This window comes from Passer domesticus, chromosome 9 (genome assembly GCF_036417665.1).
Source record: "Passer domesticus isolate bPasDom1 chromosome 9, bPasDom1.hap1, whole genome shotgun sequence".
Taxonomy (NCBI): Eukaryota; Metazoa; Chordata; class Aves; order Passeriformes; family Passeridae; genus Passer; species Passer domesticus.
In genome coordinates this window covers 27,343,600-27,362,804 of record NC_087482.1, presented here as the reverse complement: position 1 = coordinate 27,362,804, position 19,205 = coordinate 27,343,600, and the positions used below count along the sequence as shown (strand labels likewise).

Sequence of the window (19,205 nt, the reverse complement as noted above, 5' to 3'; positions counted from 1 at the left end):
TCCCCATCCGCATCCCCATCCCTGTTGCCAGCCCCGCTGCCGTCCCCGGCCCGGCCCCGCTCGCTGCCAGCCCCGCTCGCCGTGGGCCGGCGGAGGCGGCGCCGGGGGAGGCGGGCCCTGCCCGGGAGGCCGGGCCGAGCGGGGGAGTTTATCCCGCTGGAAGGGAACGGCTGCTCCCGCTGAGAACTGACAGCGCCGGCTCCGTGCGGCTGCGGGGACCGTCCCCGAGGTGAGGGGCGGCGGGGGCAGCGCGGCGCTGAGGGGCCGCGGGGCTGAGGGGCCGCGGGCTATGCGGGCAGGGCCGCCGGGGCTGCGGGGGCTCGGGGCGGGCAGGGCAGGGCGCGGAGCCCCGGGCGGCCGGGGATGCTCGGTGTGCCGAGCCGGGCGGGCCGGGCCCCGCGGAGCGCGGAGCGCTGGGGGCCCGGCGGAGCGGAGCCCGGAGCGCCCCGGGCGCGCTCCCGGTGCGGTGCCGGGCTCCGGCCGGGGCAGCCCGGGCGCTGTGTCCATGGTGCTGCAGCGGGGCCGGCACCGCCGGCAGCGGGGGATGCTCGGCGCCGCAGGGGCGATGTCCCGCCCCGCTGGGGTGGAGGAGGTGATGGGGAGCACGGATGGATGGAAGGATGGATGGATGGATGCGCTGCGCGCCGTCCATCCCTGCCGCCCGTGGGGGAAGCACCGCCAGGGCAGCGCTGGGCTCACCTGGCTGCTCTCGTAATGAATGAACTGCTCTTTTTTTTTTTTTTTTTTCCCTTCAATTTCCCAATCGCAGAAAGTCGGGGAGCCTCTCACAGCCTGCAACAACTGAGATGCTATGTTGAAATATATTGTGTCTTGATGGCATGCCTCAGGTTCGCAGGAGCGTTTTGTAATCTTCCTGGTGTCATTTCTCCCCAGGGTATTCTGCAGCTAGAGAGTGCAAGTTCCTGTGGTGTTGTAACTTTGTGGCCCTGTGCGCGCACGACAATACTATGCTGACTTAACAGGGATGCGTTTATTAATATCAGTGATGTGAGGCTGGTATTTATTGTGATCAAAAGCTCGGGGAATTATCAATTTCTGGATGTCCTGTGGAGTTCAGGTTCCTTTAAATCAGATGGATGAGTTGAAATTCTCCTTGAAATAACCTGGGGTTTGGATTTGTATTTGTGACTTGCTGCCCCATCTGTGAACAAGCTTTTGCTGTAGAACACTGTTATAATGTTCCATTTTAAAATATCTATTTTCTGGTAGTAAATAGTCTATCATTTAATAAGTAATTTACCTTTTAAAAGGTTACTATGATTTGTTACTAGTTAACCAAAAATTCCCAGTGTACACCCAGCAATTGTGACATATGATACTGAGTGCTCTCCTTTGAAAAGAAGTTTCACATGGTGCGCTCTCATTAATATCAGAATTTGGTGCATCAAGTGATGTGCTTGACATCATTATTCACTTTGGCTGTCACAAAAAAAAAAAAAAGCTGCAAAAATTGCTCAGAGATTTAATTATGAGATTACAAGAAATCACTCCTAGCAGTATGTTAAGGCATGTGGCACAATATAAGCATGGGCTTGTCAAGGGGAGAGAGAGCTGAAAAAAAAATAGTTGGCACTGACTTTGAATGATAACCAATCAGAAATATAATATATAAAGGTATTTTTACACAGACAGCTTTTGAGTTTGAATGTTTTTAGGCATCAGTTTTGTAAAATATCTCTCTAACGTGTAGTGGTTCAGAGATTCTGTACTTCTAAACAGCCTTAAGATGGTCTGTGTTTCTTAGAAATGGCAAATTCCTGGATAATACACTGTATTTAACATCAGCATTCAATTATAATACGGAATATACAATTAAAAATAATTGATATTAATTAATATTTTTCCTGATATGAATTTGTGTTCCATGTAACGAATTTGAAATGAAGGCGGTGAAATATTAGAGTTTAATTGAAGGATATCGAAGCTCTGCCTCTTAACCTTCCTTGCGGGACTGATAAATGCACCCCTTATCAACAGTGCTTCTGAATCTGACTCTTGTGGACTTTTTCAAATAACCGTAAGTCCATTTCTAAGTCAATAAAATACATTTAGGCACTGTTTCAATTACTTTTAGTGTATTTTCCTCCTTATAGCAATGCCTAATAAAATGAATTTTGAAAACTATTTTATTGCAAAAATAAGAAAAAATTAAAAGTGGAATGAAAACTCTGTCGTGTACAAAGCTGGACCAAATAATGAAAAGTGAACTTAATGCTTTTTTTCACCTTGATTGGTGAGGCCCTCTTCAGGTTTTTTTTTAGTGTGGTCTGCTCAGAGTGGAGTTGAACATCTTTCCTAGCCCTTTTTAGTAGCCTAATTGTGAATCACTAATTATGCCTGTTTGATATTCAGAATCTGAGTTTCTTTTACAAGCTTTTTCATGAGGATTATTCCCATGTCCTTCTCTGTCACGCAGTAAAAGTTTCCAGTGCAGTTACTCAAGAGGAATCATCCTACAATTACAAATTCTCCATGAGTCTTTTGAAGTCATGGATACAATACTTTCCATTAGTTATTGCCACTAGTTTCATTTTTTAATCACTTATAGGTTTGTTAAATCCAGCATGATATTGGATGATAAGTGCTAATTATTTCACTCTGCATTTCCATAATGGTGTCTCGTTTTTTAACCTCAGGATCTAGTTTTCAGGTACTTTATGCCAAATGTTCTTTGTGTGTCCGTTCACTTTTTGTGAACTAACAAGAGGAAGAGTTAGAGACAATCCAAAGCAAGAGAACATTGGTGTGCTCAGGTCCTACTCCTCATGCCACAGACAGAACTTGGGGGTTCCCAATAACAGGTCAATTTAAAGGACTTCATTTACAGAGTACTTGGGGAAAAAATCTCCTCCTTGCCCCCGTCTTTTTACCTGTGGAGGCTTTTCCAAGCAGGATGAAAAATGGAAAAGCCGTAAGATTTGTCTTCGGATTCTCAGGAATAGGAAACATCAGTTAATTCCTACATTAAATGATAAACCTTTTATATTTCTTTTGTCTCTTCCTCCATCCACTTTTTATTTTCCACAAAGAGAAGAGCCCAGTTGTGCTTTGTTTTAAATGTGGGGTAGTCCACCTTTTTCCAGTGGTGCTGCTTTCAGGTTCCAGGGACAACGTAGAAAATGCTGGTGCTAAGCAAATTATCACCCTGGTACTCAGCCCTGTGGTGAGTGGGCTTGGGATACTCCCAGGTCTTGCAGGTATAAGGAAACAGGAAGGAGAAAATAAATGTGGCAACCATAGGAAACATTTAAGTTTCTACTTCAGCATCAGCTCTTCTGCTGTAGCATGCGCTTCCCTCTTCCTCCTGCTACAAAGTTGTCAGCTCTTCTCACACTGCAGGGCAAATCATAATAAATCTGTCGTGCAGTTTTGCCCTTTAAATTTAGAGGGGGGGAAAAAAAATAAAGCAAGCCCTATTCTGCAGTCTTCCTATCCGGAAACTTTCGCAGAACTGAAGTCAATTTGATGATGTTCACATTTTTCTCCCACTCCACCCACACCTTCCATTATATTATTTGGCCTGTTTGCCCTCTCATAAACCACTCTATAGAACTGAACTAAACAATGACATCATTCCCCAATTAAAATTCGTGATACATGAACTATATAGATATTTTTAATTACCTGTGTTGCAGTAGTACCAAGCAGCCTAGTCAAGACTGGGGCCATCTTCTTACTCAAATGAAATAATTGCCCCTGTTCTCAATACTGTGTGATGTGGGACATGAGAATGCAAAGAGTTCCCCATTTGCAATGGAGAAACAATGCAGGAAGGAGACTGAGGCAAAAAATGAAATTTAAAATTTTGGTGTGTCCATTTATGCTTACAAGAGCAAATGATGCTGACAATGGTAATAGATTCTAATCAGCATTATGACAGAAAAAATTAGGGATTTGTGTAATAAAGCTCCAAATTTGCAGCAAAAAAACCACCTCAACTTCTAAGCAGTATCCTCTTTTCTTTACTTGGCAGTTTTTAAGCTCTCCCTGGAAACAGGACAATATCCCCCTTAGACAGGGAGGAGAAGGAACCAGCTCCAGAGCCGGGCTGTGAATTTCTGGAACGGACTAGCAGGAGATGCTCTGTGGACTTGCATAAGCCACCCCCTTTCCTCATGACTAAGCAGATCTCCTCCATGCCATGCAGGCTGCACATTCAGGACAAAGTCTATGGATTCAAGTCTCTGAATCCCAAAGTCTACTCTGCTGGTTGATAATTAGCAATTTACAAAACACAAAGCTGCCGCAGCTCTGGGGATGTACGTCCAGCACTGCGTGGGTGAGCATCCGTGTGGGGTTCTGGACATGCTTGTAGGGGATGCGTGTGTGTAGGGAAGGGATTAACCCTGTGTTGGGAATGGCTTCCTGCTAATCTCAGCAGTGCTGAAGGGCCCTGTGCAATTTCTGATAACGCAGGATAATAAATATTAGGTAATATCCCAACAGAAAATGCTCAGAACACTCCACGCTAGCAAAGGAACTTCTTGGTGTTATGGAAGATGCATAGAATCTAAAAAATAAACCAAAATGCCAGCTTCCTTGAGGTCAGTGGTGGATGTGCTGTCTCAGTAGGATCAGGTTTGCAGTGATAAAAGTTTAGTCCTCTGTACAGTTTGCTCCCTTGCAATTACTGCTGGATTCCTGCGTGGCTGTGGGTTTAGCATGCTCAAAATTGAGGCTCCGGCTCTAAAGGAATTGCTGCTTGCCCTGTGAGACTAAATGCCTGAAATTAAATAACCATGAGTATGTATTATAGCTTAAGCTCTACATATTTTTTGTTAAACTTGTGAGAAATGCCAGTGTAACAGGAGGAGTATATTCAGCTGCCTTTTATGTGACCAATTTCTTAACATATTTCAGCTCCAAATGAAACGCCAACAATTTGGTGCAGTTGGTGTTAGTTTATTCTAGACTTCAAATTAGGCATGGATTCTACTTTTGGTCTTCTCACAGCTATTATTGTGCCATTATAAAATAGTCTACTTCGTGCTGCTTTACGGGCTGCTGGAATTTCATGAGCTCCATGGGGATTGATGTCTTTCCTCTTTATCACAGATCAGATTGTGACATATTTTAGATTCCCTTTTGCCAGAATCCTGTAATTTTTTATAGACCTCCAGCTCCAAATCTTCTAACTCACCTGTGTGTATAAAATCCGAAATATGTGATTTGCATCAGTCATACTTTCAGCTGTATGGAATATTTCTAGGATAAGGCAGAGCAGTGGAAGTTTTCTGATTTCATCTTGTGTTTCCCTTTGAGTTTCAGCATTTACTTTGCAGAGAATTTCATATTTGCACAGAGCAGTCCTGCCCAGAATTATGATCTCGTCTTAAACTTTTTACACAATACATGATTACACCGCGTTGCATAAAATGGGATTTTTTATGTTATAATATTGCATGAGAAGTCCATAGTACTTGTGTGTTTGTTTAGATTTATTGAACAGGGAGGTTGTGTAACTGCTGTTAGTATTTGTGGCCGTGTAGCAGCAATTGTGAAGTTTGAGAGGCTTTGAACTCAGGTGCCATCTGTGTACAAACAGACCGAGGAGCATTTTCACTCCCTGCGCGAGGGGAGGATTTGAATATTGCTGTGAGCTAAGTGCTCACCCGTGGTGCGGGGAGAGAGATGTCAGGCTACCCAAAGACTCAGATTGTTCCATCAAAAAAAGGAACTATGGAAAGAAAAATGTTAATTACAGGCTTTAACACTCACACCAAGATCTTCTAGTAGGGGTGGTCAGAAAAACAGGTTTTACTACCTGGACCTGGTGCTTTGTGGTGCTATCTAATATGGGGGCTTGTGGAAAAATGCAGCCACTTCTATTTACTGCCTTTCATAATGTACATATTTCCTCATGATAGGTTTAGGTCCTGACTTTTTATGTCTACAGTAAATAAAGCTGAGAGTTTATCCTTCCATCTCAAATGTGTTTTCCTTGGAGTTGCTGTTCCCTACAGTGGTATTTCAACTACAGAATTTTATGCTGAATCTCAGTTTTTAAGCTTCATGGAAGCATGTTATTATGTGGTACATTGCTAGATTGATTTTGAATCCTACCTATGAATGTAAAAAAAAAAACAAGAAACCCAAATTTTATTTTCAGTTACACCCAGAGAAATCTATAGATAAGCAAGTACAGAAGTACATGAGGGCAAAAGGTTGCTTCATTTGCTCAGAGTTTATCTGTATTCTCTAAACTTATTCAGGACCATATTCAGGGAGAAATTTTGAAGAGGCTGCAGCAGAGGGTCTCATTCCACTCAGGATTAGGAAAAAAATATAATATTTATTTGCTGTCTAGCAGTTATTATGTCTAAAACAAAGTTCTTGCACTGACTTAATGATGCAATGCTGCAGTCCCCCTGAAGTTAACCAGTGATAGGGGATGGATTTATTTCATGGAGTCATTAAAGTTCTGCAAGGGTTTCATGTTTTTCTTCCCTGCTGTCACTCCCAGATGCCAACATTTGCACTTAAACTGCATTTCTGGGATGCCTTGTTTGTACATCAAGACATGATAACGTGTTTAAAGTTTGAAATTATTGGGAATACTAAGAAACACAGGCAAGTGTTTTATTTATTTTAAATATCCCATGGTATTGGCAATATCAATTGAGTTTTACAGATGGGTGCATATTTGAGGGTACTCATATGGAGGTGCAGACTTTTTGAGTTTTGCCTAGAACAGGATTAGAGAATGTGGAAACAAAAGTTCTACAAATGTGCTTTCACTTTCAGAATTTCCAGCTGTTGCTGAAGCTGGTTTGAGATGATAAACAAGATGAAACTTTAAGCCTTATTTAAAACAAAAGGGTTTCACATTAAATCAGCTCTCTGAATGAAGTAAGCACCATTTAAAAGGTTTCTTTTCCTGCATTTGGTTTAGATGTTTTTGCATTTACATTACAGCTATTGCCAGATTTGCTGAATTGGGCTGGAGTGGATTCTTTAGCAAAGATCTCATCTAAATAAGAGTTGTTCATTTGACTACAGAAAACAAGTTTCCAAATTGGTGCTACAAAAGTTTCAGGTCTTGAATTTAAAATAGGAAAAAAGCAAATATTCAAGAATTCCATTGAAGAGCTCGGGGTATTTTACTAATGGTTTCAATGTATTTTTCATTAGTAAGGCAAGGCAAAATAATTTTTTTAAGTCTGATGGAAGCTCAATTATTAGTTCCTACTTTGCATCTTTGGGTTATTATTATTGTTGCTGTTATTAGTATTATTATTATATTTCATAAATGCACCTGGAAGCAAATTCCAGCCCTGCTTTGCCAGCTTTTGGAGCAATATTTGTGATGTGAGCTTGCCAGTTGTCTCAAACTGCTGAATTGTTTTTGTGACACAGCAAAGAACATTAGGCCATGATGAACAGGAAACTCAAGAGGGTTCCTTGCACAGCTTCCTTTGGGCACTGCCCAGATTTTGTTCCCTGACCCTCGTGTGGCCAACTTCACCAGGATATTTATGTCCCCAAAATCTGCTTTAGGGTCGGGCTTTGTGCAGGGATCCAACCCCTTGGATGAAACCCACACTTGAAATCCTTGCACTGCTCCAGGTTTTCAGACAGGGTAACACATCAGGTTATGCAAGCTGCATTCTGACACAGGTAATGACATTTGAGGAATTATTTTCTTAGATCAGGATTACTGATTTATTAAGAAATAGTGATTACAGCACAGCTGGCGTGGGCAGGAATTCTTGACAGTGCTTGAAGTACTGGGAAACCCTTCAGCATCAAGAACCCACTTTTCCTACAGCAGAGACATTTTTTTGTAGATGTCTTCTTGAAAAAATTTTGGCAATGAAAATCGTAATCCAGAAATAGAATATTAAAGATCTACATGGTTCATTTATATATTAAAAAAACACTTAGCAGGGGAATGTCAGAGTCCACAGTAGCAGGTCCCATTATGAAATGAGCCTATCACTGTTTTCATTGGTATCTGTCAGTTTTTTCATGAGTCACAGTTTTGTTGAGAAGGGCATTTTTGATGCAAGGGAAGAGTTGCACACAGCACAGCAGCTGTGCTGTACACTGTGAGCTGTACACAATCTGCTGTTTCATCCTTCATGATGTAACACTGAGGATGTGGAAGTCATGTGCACTTCTTGCCATTCTTCATTTTGGTGCCAATTTCGAGTAGGTGAGAGATCAGACGAAAGCCCAGAAAACTGCTGTGTATTTTCTCAATTCTGCTTTTACAAGATAACAGTATTACCAGTGCCCTCCTCTTTTCTAATATTCATAAAACAGAATTTATGCAGAATAGGTGGAGTAATGTGTGATGTTAAGATTGGCTCTGGCTTTTTTAATCTTGTGAAATAGCAAGATTATCTTTAATCTTAATGGAGGCTACTGGTGTGCAGTGTGATTAGATTAATTGCAGTGGTGGATTAGGGCAGGGATCGAAGGCCAGTGTGGGACTTCAGAGGCCCAGCAGAGCAGGGAGTTGGGAAAATGGGAAGAAGCTGTCCACAGTGAATATCAGGAAAGGAAATTAATTAATTAATTAATTAAAGGAAATTTCAAAGGAAGGCAGTGGGCAGATTAGCTATGCCTGCTGGGTTTCTGTATTTATTTAGCCCTTTTTATTTTTGCCAATGAAAAGTATTAAAAAACAGGAGAATTCTTTAAAAAAATACAGATGTTTGAATTTCTTTCTCAAAGCCTAAAGTTTATTGTTGGAACCTTCTTGATTTTGAATTCTTCTCTCTGGTCCCTTATGAGATTTTCAGCTTTTCTTGGTTTCAGATATGCTGACAATGCCATAACGTGGTCTTTCACTGTATTTTGGCATCGTTTCTCATTGTTCTTTTTCTGCCCAAGTTTGCTCTGTTTTTTAAATCTAGCCTTACTTACGACTCCTCTGAGAACAGGAACTGTCTGATCTGCTAACAACAAGTGACAGCTTTCCTGTCACTGGGGACAGCAGGGCAGGCAGGGAGTGCTGCTGCAGCCCGAGGTGAGTTTAGAATAACAATAACTCGTCCATAGCCCCAATTTTCTGTCCTGAGCGTGCCTCTGACGCAGGCTGGGCAGCAGATTCCTGTCTCCTCCCTCCCCAAGAACAGGAAGGCACAGCATAAAAACCATGTGGCAATTTTGAGTTTCTGCTCCAGCTTGACCCTTAGACACGAGGGCGACTCTTGTGTTGGCACTGGTGACTCCGCAGAATGGCAGAGTTTTAATTTGAATCTAAAAAAAAAATTCAACATTTTTCTGATTTTTTTAAAATTAAAAAAATTAATTTAAATTTTAAAACAACAAACCCACAACAAATTGCTAGGTGTGAAAACAGCAGGATTGTCTCTCCCTTTCCTCCCCAAAGTTTTGAAGGGAGGAATAAAGGGAGGAAAAGGGCTGAGGTGAACAAAGGAAGAGAAAGTAGAGAGAGGCTTTAATTGTCCTGGAAGGCAAGCAGGAAAAAACAAGGAGGAAGAAGGAATTGATGCAGGCATGGTTGCCACTTTCCTGACAATTACTCCAGGAAAGGCTGATGAATGTAGTAATTATACCTGGCAGTTACTCTGTGAAATAAAGGGATTCTCTGGAGTTCAAAACAGCCAGAGTGATAGAGCACTCATTTAGCTATGAATATGGAAATGAAATAAATGAAATAAAGACAATGTAGGCTAAGTGCTAAATAGCACTGCTGTCTTCTTCCAGGGTGTCATTTAAACAGAGGAAAACATCCTCTGAGTAAGAATTCCTGAAATTAAATCAGAGAAAAAAAATGGGAAATATGCTGCAGATGGGAGGGTGGCAGTGGGAAGAGTTACTGACAGAGCCCATGGGATTTTCCTCCTTTCATCTTCTAAAAGCCATTCTTCAGAACAGGTTCCCTTATTTCCTTTGGTGCTGAGCAGCAAATCTGGTGAAAAGGGAGTTTTCCTCTACATCCATGGACAATGTGGATTATCCTAAAAGCTGTAGGTGATTTTGACGTGCCAGTATGTAATTCACTATTCCCACAGTAGGAGATATAATAATAATAATATTAATAATTATAAATGTGAATAATTATAAATATGAATACTTAAAACTGCTTTCCAGTTTGCTGCAGTACTGCCATTCTTATATTGTGGAGTCTTGAAGCAGCAACATATCTCCTGTGATTTTATGAGACATGAAGATGGATGGGTAAATGCCTCTGTTGGATGGCAACTGCAGGAATGTGATCATTATCGAGAATGGAACTTGTATTTTAGAGTTTTCCATCTGTACAGAGGTTTCTTGCACAGATATTTCCCTGAAATGAACTGCAAATTTGGGGAAAAGAGGTCAGTGTCTTTACTAGTGCTCAGTACAAGGGTGTACAAGAGAAAAGCATCTCTGGTGAGATTCAGGAGAGAACTGTTCATGTTCCCACAGGGGTTGAACCTCCAGCGTGGTGAGAACCCACCACAGGTACTCCCAGCAGAAACTGGGACCACAGGTAGGAGAAAAGCTGGTTCACAATGAAATAACTGAGTGCATTTGAGGAGAACCAAACAAAGCCCAAAGCAATGATGTTCTCCAGTCTCACTGGGCACAAAGGCTTGGACCTCCCAGCAAATCAGAGAGAGCTGAGTTTGGGCACAGGTGAGGAGTGGAAGGTTCCACGGATGCATTCTTAGAGCTGTCCCTGCTCCTTATTAAGAGCCATTCCATCACTGCCCTGGAATAATTTAGGAGCCAGCAGGAGCCATGGACCATTTGCAAGAGGCCATTTGCAAATTGCCCCCCAGTTTGATAAAGGGACAAGCGTGGCCAGAGTGGGAGCCCTGGTGCCCTTCAGTTTGTTGACATGGGATCAGCTGAAACACCTTCCAGAGCTGCTAGCATTTCTTTTAAATTTCTTCCTGCTCTCAGAGAAAGATCATCCGTGCTTAATGTTCCACTCCTAGATTTTTAGCTCTAAAAGAGGAGTGACTTTTAATGTGGAGATCTTTTTGAGAGAGCTTGTGGCACCCAAGACACAAATTGTGTTTGGTGAAGTAGAGGATGGAGTTTCATGAAAAGAAAAATCTCTGCAGGTCATTTTAGCCTGTGTTGCCTGTTTATTTGGCTGCCATGTAAATAAATAAAAGAAATAAAGCCCAGAATCTTTTAAATTACTCCAGGTTTTTTTTCTCACCCCTGGTGAAACAAGTTACAGGAGTTTGTGGCAAAATTCTTCCTCTGTTTATTCATCTGTCCTGAGCAGATCTTAGTACAATACTCGTATATGATACAGTCACTGCTCTGAAAAATAATTTGAGTTTTTTATTGTCCTACTGTCTGTTCCAAGAGCTAGAGACAACATTGTAACTCACCTGTAAAGAATATATTACAAACTGTTTGCTCTGAAAATTCCTCCTGGCTCCAGTGAAAGCGCAGAGGGCAAACAAAGTTCTGAAATGTGTGCACAAGGTGTGAGAGAACGGGGTTAGGCCTGGCTTTAATTCCTGTTCTGGTCCTTCAGGGCAGCCTAAGCTCTGCTCACCATCTCCTGCCTTGAGTGGGATTGCAAAGGACAGCAGGGCCAAGCCACATTGGCTGATTTGCCCCAAATTGTGTCAACAAATAAACCATGGAATTTTAATTTTGTGGTAATTAAATAGAAAGCATTTTACACGGAAGTGTAAAATCTAAAAGATGAACGTGTATTTAAACACCTGAAAATTTGAGAGCTAAAATATTTGACAGTGTTGGTACTATTTTAAGTTTCATTTTTGCCTTAAACGTTGATAAATATTTTAAGTGTTAAATTCTTTCAGCTCTGTGATCATTGATTCAATTAAAGGAGCTGACATTACCGTGTTTTGTTGAGCCTTAAAAAGAAATGTCAAGAACCTTGTATGGGTAATTAAACAGGTGAAGCATTCAAGAAGAAATACAGAATAAGCCATAAGATTTTTCAAAAGAATGAGACATTGACTTCATGATAAAAATTGGGTAATTCAGAGACTCAAAGTACAATTTCAGAAGAAATGTTAATATTTTCTCTTCAAATAATTGACTGGCAACCTGAAAAACAGCATAGAGAGGAGGAAGCTGTTTCCCTTGGTAAGGGCATTGTCTTGAATATGGGAAGCTAGAGATGGGGAAAGCATTTATTTATACAGGAAAAATACCTCAGCACTCCTCAAGCCCTTTTGTTATTCTTAACTAAAGAGGAATTTTTAAAGGAATTTTTTTAAAACAAAATTTGTCATTTTTTTAACCTACTAAACTGAAAGAGGGGGGATTCAGGTTGGATGTTAGAGGGAAATTCCTAATTAGGAGAGTGGGGAGGCCCTGGCACAGGGAAGCTGTGGCTGCTCCATCCCTGGCAGTGCCCAAGGCCAGGCTGGGCAGGAATTGGATCCACCTGGGACAGTGGAAGGTCCCTGCCCGTGGCTGGGGTGGGACTGGGGGATCTTTGAGGTCCCTTCCAGCCCAATCCATCCTGGGATGCTGTGAAGCCATCTCCTCCTTACGTGTGCTGAGGCAGCAGCACAACCACAGCCACTCCAAACTGGAAGAGCAATCCAGAAATGCAGAGTTCTGGGAGATCTTTTCCTCTTTTCTGAACCTTTAGGTATTTTTCGAATTTTCTCCATCTACCCTGGAAAACCTGAGCAGAAGTGGGAATTAAACCATGAGAGTGGATATCTAGTATGTTAATATCAAATCAAAATTTCCATATTTACCTGAGCTAAAATAGGAAATAAACCATAAGAATGGATATCTGGTGTGTTAATATCAAATCAAAATTTTCCAATTTCAGTGGTTTGTAATAGGACTAAGAGTAACATAGATGGAGAAATAAAGGGAATAATGTGGGAATTATTGTTAATGTTAAAAAGTGTGGCTCTGCCCTTATCCAAAGAATTCTTTCAGAAGTAGAATCAATTCCCTTAGTTTCCTATGGGTATGTCTTTTTGGAATTCTTCATCTGGATTTTTTTTTTAACTAGTTGAGCTCAAATTGTTGCTCTTCCAGTGGTGACACCAACAATGATTTCAGCCCTTTGTGTTCAAACTCCTCTACATTTTTAGTCAGTTCTAGTTGAAAAAAGCCAAGTTTCCAAAAGCCTTGGGATGAAGAGAAAGAGCCCAACAAAGAAACACTAGAAGTGAATATGATAAGTGTTTTTTCTTTACAATGGCATTGTCAACTGAAAAATTGTTTTTTAATGGGCATTATATGAATCAATCTGTTAAACAAATATTGGTCTTTTAGAATACATTCCAAAATTTGAAGTATTCTGCATACCTGTGGGATGTGCTGGCCAGCTTCTGGAGCCACTGAAATCTGGGACTTCCAAGAAGTTCCTCACTTCAGAATGAGGCTGGATCTGAGTATTTCACTACAGGGAACTGGAAGCACCAGAAATCCCACAGGGAAACATTTCCCTTTTGGTAAATCAATCATGGCCTCCAGAGCAGAAGGCCCAGAAAGGCATCTAAACGTTTCCACTTTAGTCTCAACTACTTTGTCCATCTTTTGAATTTCCTCCCTCTGTATCTGAACCACGAGCTGTTATTCAAAAATTGTGTCAAATAATCAATTCATAGAGCCTGAAACTTTTCCAAGAGAATAAAAAAGCAGTTTGTGGCCTCTGGGAGAGTAAATTCCAGGGTTAATTTATAACTAAAGCAAATGTATCTATAAAAAGAAGAAAAGCTCCATAAGAAATATGTTAACAAATGACAAGAAAAAAGAGGCTTGATAAAAGATATCAGCACTTGTTTGGCACCAGTGATTTTATGACTGAGGAATTCAATTATAGGTGTGTTGGGAGTAGCAAATCACAATCCTTTAAATTACTAATGGGAGACAAAGCTCTTTATCATGGCCTGAATGTGCTCGCATGAAATGTTCAGTCCTGCCCTCTGTAAATAAACTTTTAGTGCCTGCACTGTGCATCTGCACCAGCCCTGTGTCACCACCGTAAAAAAGTACTCCAGCCTGTGAATCACTCCTCAAACACTGCTGGAGCAGGCATGATGTTATCCATGACATTCCTTCCTGTAACGTGGGCTGTTCAGCTGGTCCTTTTTCCTGCTGGATTATTATTATTATTATTATTATTTTCTGGAGTGGTGCTGGATTTGTTGGCAGGAGAGCTTGGGCTGTGTGACCTCAGAGGGCTCCCAGCGATAGGCAGTGAATGCTATCGGCGGGGATTTGTTTGCTCTCTTGTTGGACACATGAGTGTCACAGAGCTCCTGGGCTGGTGATGCAGATAATGACTTTGGACTTGCCCAGGAGAGGCAGATTAGGCTGGGATCAATTGCAGATTAGGCCCTGCCTAGAGCCTGACACCATGGGAAGGCTGTCTGCTCCCTGCTGTGGGAGCAGTGAACCTGTATCTCATGTCAGCCTGGAAGGAGGAAGGGCTGCTGCTGGAAATGCAAATTTCCCTGGTGGGGAGATCCCCCTGCTCACAGCTGGGGCAGGGAAGTGCAGAGAACTCCTCCTGAGCCTTCCAGCCTGGAGAGCTGCAGACACGGAAACTCGTAAAGGCGGCGGGGCTGGTGTGAGGCTCCTTTGAGCCTTTTTGTTGGTTTTGTCATTGCCATGACCTCCAAACCCTCCCTTTCTACTGGGCCATCCTTGTAGGAATGTTTTGTGCACAGTGCCCACCCCAAACTATTAAGCCAGCCAGTTATACAAGAAGTAATAGTAACAAAAATAATAAAAGTAACAAAAAGTAATTCACTTTATTTCATCATCACTTCCTTTTCTTCTTTTGGCATCCCTATAGCCGACAAAAAACATTGTTTGCCTAGCAAAGGTTCAATGCATAAAGCTTTCACCCTGAATATCCAAGAAAGCAAAACATGTCATTCTTTTTGGTCATGTTTGTATTGATCAGTGGGTTTTACTTTTAGTGAGAGAATTATTCTCTCCTAAAGAAGAACTTATTAACAGTTGTTGGTTTTTACCATCTTGAGCATTTGAAAATTTTAAAATATAAGCAACATCATTCAACTTCTAGTTATTTAACTAATTGTCTTTGTTGGTTTCATTGACATAGAGGCACAAAGACTAAGAAGTGTTGGAGTACCTCTATCTTAAACTATTAAAAATGTTCATTATACATAATATAAAATAAGTATGTAACCACTGTGATTGGTAGCTGGTAATCAGCCCGTAGCACTAATACTGAGAATTAATTTTACAACCTCCTGCTTTTAGATCAGGTTCATGAAATCCCAGGGAAATGTGTGAATTTCTGAGACAGAATCTATATTGTGAAGAGGAAAAAGCAGTGCTGTTGAGGTAGATATTCCACACAGGAATAGGAATGTGTTCCAGAAAGCCACTGCTGCCCTGGTGCTCTTCATGCAAGTTCACAGGCCTTCAAACTCCTCACAGTTTACTTTCAGATGACACTGAAAAAAAAAAAATTAAAAAAGGTGAAAGATACAGGGAAATACCTTTTTTTAAAATGCTGGAGTTTTTTTTTTGTTAACTCCCTCTCAGCCTCTAGGAATGCACTGGATGTGTGTCAAGCCCACAGGGCTGTCCATGCTGCAGAAGTGTATGAATTTGTCTCTGTGCAGAGCTGCCATTGCTCTTTTCCTTATCTGTGAAGGAAACACAGCAACTCCCACTGGGGAAATTTCATCTTAACTTGATCTTAAAATAAAAAAATCAAGGGAAAGGTCATATCCTAATAAGCTGTGCAAATCTAAATTCCCAGGGAGCTTCAAAATGACATTGTATGACTAGGGCATTAACAATTTTCCAGCATGTATTTTGAACTGCTTACAATAGTGGTTTTAACATCCCAGAACAAATAGTAAAAGCAAGACACAACTGGCAGGATCTGAGATCCTCCTGAGTGCTGTGATTCACAGCACGTGGCCCATTGATAATCCAGGGGAGCTGACAAACACAGTGGGATTGGCAGCTTTCTCTGCTTCCATTGAGATGGAGATCTCAGGAGGAAGCTTTTTATTGCTCACTCCATGTGTTATTGTGATGTCAGGATCGATAGTTGGCACTTTTCCCCCAGTCTCAGATTTTGGAGCACTGATTCCCTCGGGTTGTCTGAGGAAGGAGGATTTCTGTGGTACCTGCATGCTCTGGATGGAGATTTTGGGTTGTTATGGTCAGATATTGAGCAGGAGGCCCAGCACTCCTGTTCAAAACAGATGCTGCCATTTCTGTCCTGCAAAAGGTAAATTAAGTGTGCTGGTAGAAATTTTACAGCCAGGTTCAAGGGAGCCAGTGTTTGTCTGCAAATTATCTTGTCTGACTCAGTGCCCATACATAGAGAAAGCTGTAAAAAAGAATCCATAGTTCTGAAATGAACCAAGCCCAGTAGCAGATTACACCAGAAGCAGTGCAGAAATCAGAATTAGACCAATTTCTGCTTGTGTTAGTTCTGCACACCACAGCACAGAGGTTTCAGCAGCCCTTCCCTTGTGTTGGCAAGGCGTGCCATGAGCTCAACTCTGCTTGGAGCCCAGAGAACACCTGCATGCTTCACAAATCCTCTGGTGTTTAGCCTAATTTGTGGTGCTGCACTGATAGCAGAAAGGGAAGGGGAGAGATCAGCACCAGGCTCTACATTCACAAGCCCTGGCAGTTTGGGTGGGTGGATGGAATTAGATCATTGTTGTGCTCATTTCCACCCTGGTCATGTCCCTCTACACCAGGCACATCACTGCTGCTGAGGAGTCACCAGAGCTGCTGCAGAACCACTGCTCAGTTTGTACAGAGTGCAGGGAGAAGGTTTAAAGCAGATGTTCTCACTTTGTTAGCAAAGGCAGGAAGGGTGTGGGAGCACTCAGCTGCTGGAGACCCCTTCTGATCTCGGGATTGAGCTGGTCCCAAAGTTCCAGGGGCAGTTCTGCAACAGGAGAATCTTATCCTGATATCCAGTGCTCTGTTACACTCCCCCTCACTGGATGGAATCCAGGTGTCCCTTCACAATTTGCTTCTTGGTGACAGTCTCAATCGTATTTTAACATAATTATTTTTAAATACAGCTGGACCATTAAAGAGCTCCACCATTGGCATAGAGAAATTTGTAACTACTGAGCTTGGTTTGGTAACTAAAGAAAACTGAGAGCAGTGAAAATGCCAGGAGCTCACCCTCAGTCTACATCAGAGCCACATGTTTGGCTGTTCACACGCCTGCTTGAGGGGTTACAGAAAGTCACAGAAATGACTTTTAGTTCCTCACACCAAACTTGCTTGCTTAGAAAAGGAATCTCCTAGTAAGAAAAATGGAGTTATGACAGTAATAATTTATTGCAAAGTTAACTGTTGGTATTCTGGCCCAATTTAAGATAAATTGCTGATTTAAAAATAAACCAATCCAGTTATCAAATATCCTAGAGTCTATGGGCAAAATTGCAGTGCATGATTTGTGGTTTGTGTGTAAGAATGGCACATATATTTAGATTAAATAAATATACTTACACATAATTATTTAAAACAGCACTTCTCAGGAAGTTAATTCATATATTTTTCAGTAGAGAAAAAAAGGCAAGAAATTAGCTATTAATGTCATCAATCATAGTAAATTGTAACTCTAGTTTTTAGTTTTCTAGTTTCTAGTAACTCTACATTTTTGGCTTGAATTGTGGTATATCCTTATATTTAACACAACATGAAACTGAAGGATTTGCTGTTAGCTGCCCTTTTAGGTTCCTTACAGAAGAAATTCCTACAGCAATTTAAATATAGCAAAAACCAAGACGATGACAAGAACACATGACAGAGAAGGGAACTGAAATTTTCTCAATCTCTTTCTTCCCCTCTTTTTAATGCTGTTAAAATTTAACACAGCTGCTTTGCTGGTGCCCCTATTGTTAATGTTGCATAACCCTATAATTATTAATCTTTTTGAAACACTGTTAGAACTTGATTATACACTTATCTCCTCAAGTGAAAGCAGCAAATGCTGTCAAAGACAGGATGGCAGCTCAGGTTTTTAATGACAGCAGGTGAGTTTCCACGGGCTGGGATCTCTGTGAGCTGTCATCTCAAAGTCAGACTTCCAGAGGATTCCAAATCCATGGGAGCAGAGGTGGCTGGGGCTCGGGATTGCCACTCTCTCCACAAGACTTCTGTGTAAAATACAAACTGCAGGGGCTTTACTGCTCCACTCAAGCACTGGTAGGTTCTTTCCAGCTGCAAACACATCTCCAAAAATGACTAGTTAGGAGCAGCTGTTAAAAATAGCAGAATTGTGAAACTGGACAGAAATAGCTTTCTCCTGAGCTGCTCTTAGCCCTGGATGCTTCGCTCTTCATTAGTGTCCTCAAGTGATGTCACTTGAACTCTTGGGCATCTCTTGTCAAAAATAGCAAGGCCAGTTTCCATCTTCCTTGAGCAGTGACTGGGACAGTGGCAGGGGCCCTTGGGTGTCACTTGCCACCTGCTGACACTGTGGGTCGAAGATCACCAATATTAAGAAGAATCACATCACACACAGTTTTTAAATGTTTATTATTGCACAGGCAAAGAATAGTAGCAAAAGCCGTGGAATTCTGTTTATTGGCATACTCAAATATTTAATTAATTTATTTATTATATATATTATTTTTTATTTATTTATAAAGAAATATGTTTATTTATAGATATTTCTTTTACTTATTAAAACACATATTTAAGCACATATCTAAACAAATATGAATACAAACAGCCCCTGCTTTGGGGATGAGGGATACTTACAGGAGTGACAGGCAGCTCAGAAGTGCAGAATCATTTTCATGAAAATGTTTGTTCCTTCGTGGGCAAAGCAAGGCAATTCCCATGGGGGTATTGGAAAAATTTTACTTCAAAATAGACAGGTTGACGAAAGTAGGAACAAATCACATCAGACATATTCTCAGGATATTAATAACACAGAGGAAGAATAACAGAAAATAAGATCAAAGAAACTTCTTCCTTTTAGTTTTCAGACACATTATAAAATCCAAGCCATGCCAGATACCTTATTAGGAAATACAGTAGGTTTTTGAAACTGTAACCAAGTCAGGACTTTGTAGAATTTCCCATTAATGTATCATTATGCAGGTTATATTTAAGTTCTTTTTGAAGTGCATTAACGATTTTGACATTAAATAAAAGATGAAATCGTGTTCTTTCCCCACAAATATTTTGTCTTTTTTATTGTTATAAAAGGGCTGCAGGGGGAATATTCATCTCTTAGTTCAGGTTTAGACAGCACTTCCCCATTGTGTTTTCAGTAAATTCCTTCT

General features: G+C 41.2%; 1 protein-coding gene across 3 annotated transcripts in view; it reads left to right on the top strand.

The window, feature by feature from the left end:
• The first annotated feature begins 112 nt into the window (after positions 1-112).
• Positions 113-19,205, top strand: part of PPARG (peroxisome proliferator activated receptor gamma) — a 51,234-nt gene continuing 32,141 nt past the window's right edge. Inside the window, exons 1-2 of one of the 3 annotated variants that reach the window (XM_064432210.1) lie at positions 154-229; positions 1,908-2,038. Coding sequence is in view for 1 of the 3 variants with exons in the window: in XM_064432208.1 (XP_064288278.1) it covers positions 4,279-4,300 (22 nt within the window). In the remaining 2 variants the exon portion in view is untranslated. Of the gene's footprint in view, positions 230-1,907; positions 2,039-4,183; positions 4,301-19,205 lie in introns of those variants that run through there. The other 2 variants (XM_064432209.1, XM_064432208.1) reach the window with 2 other exon arrangements.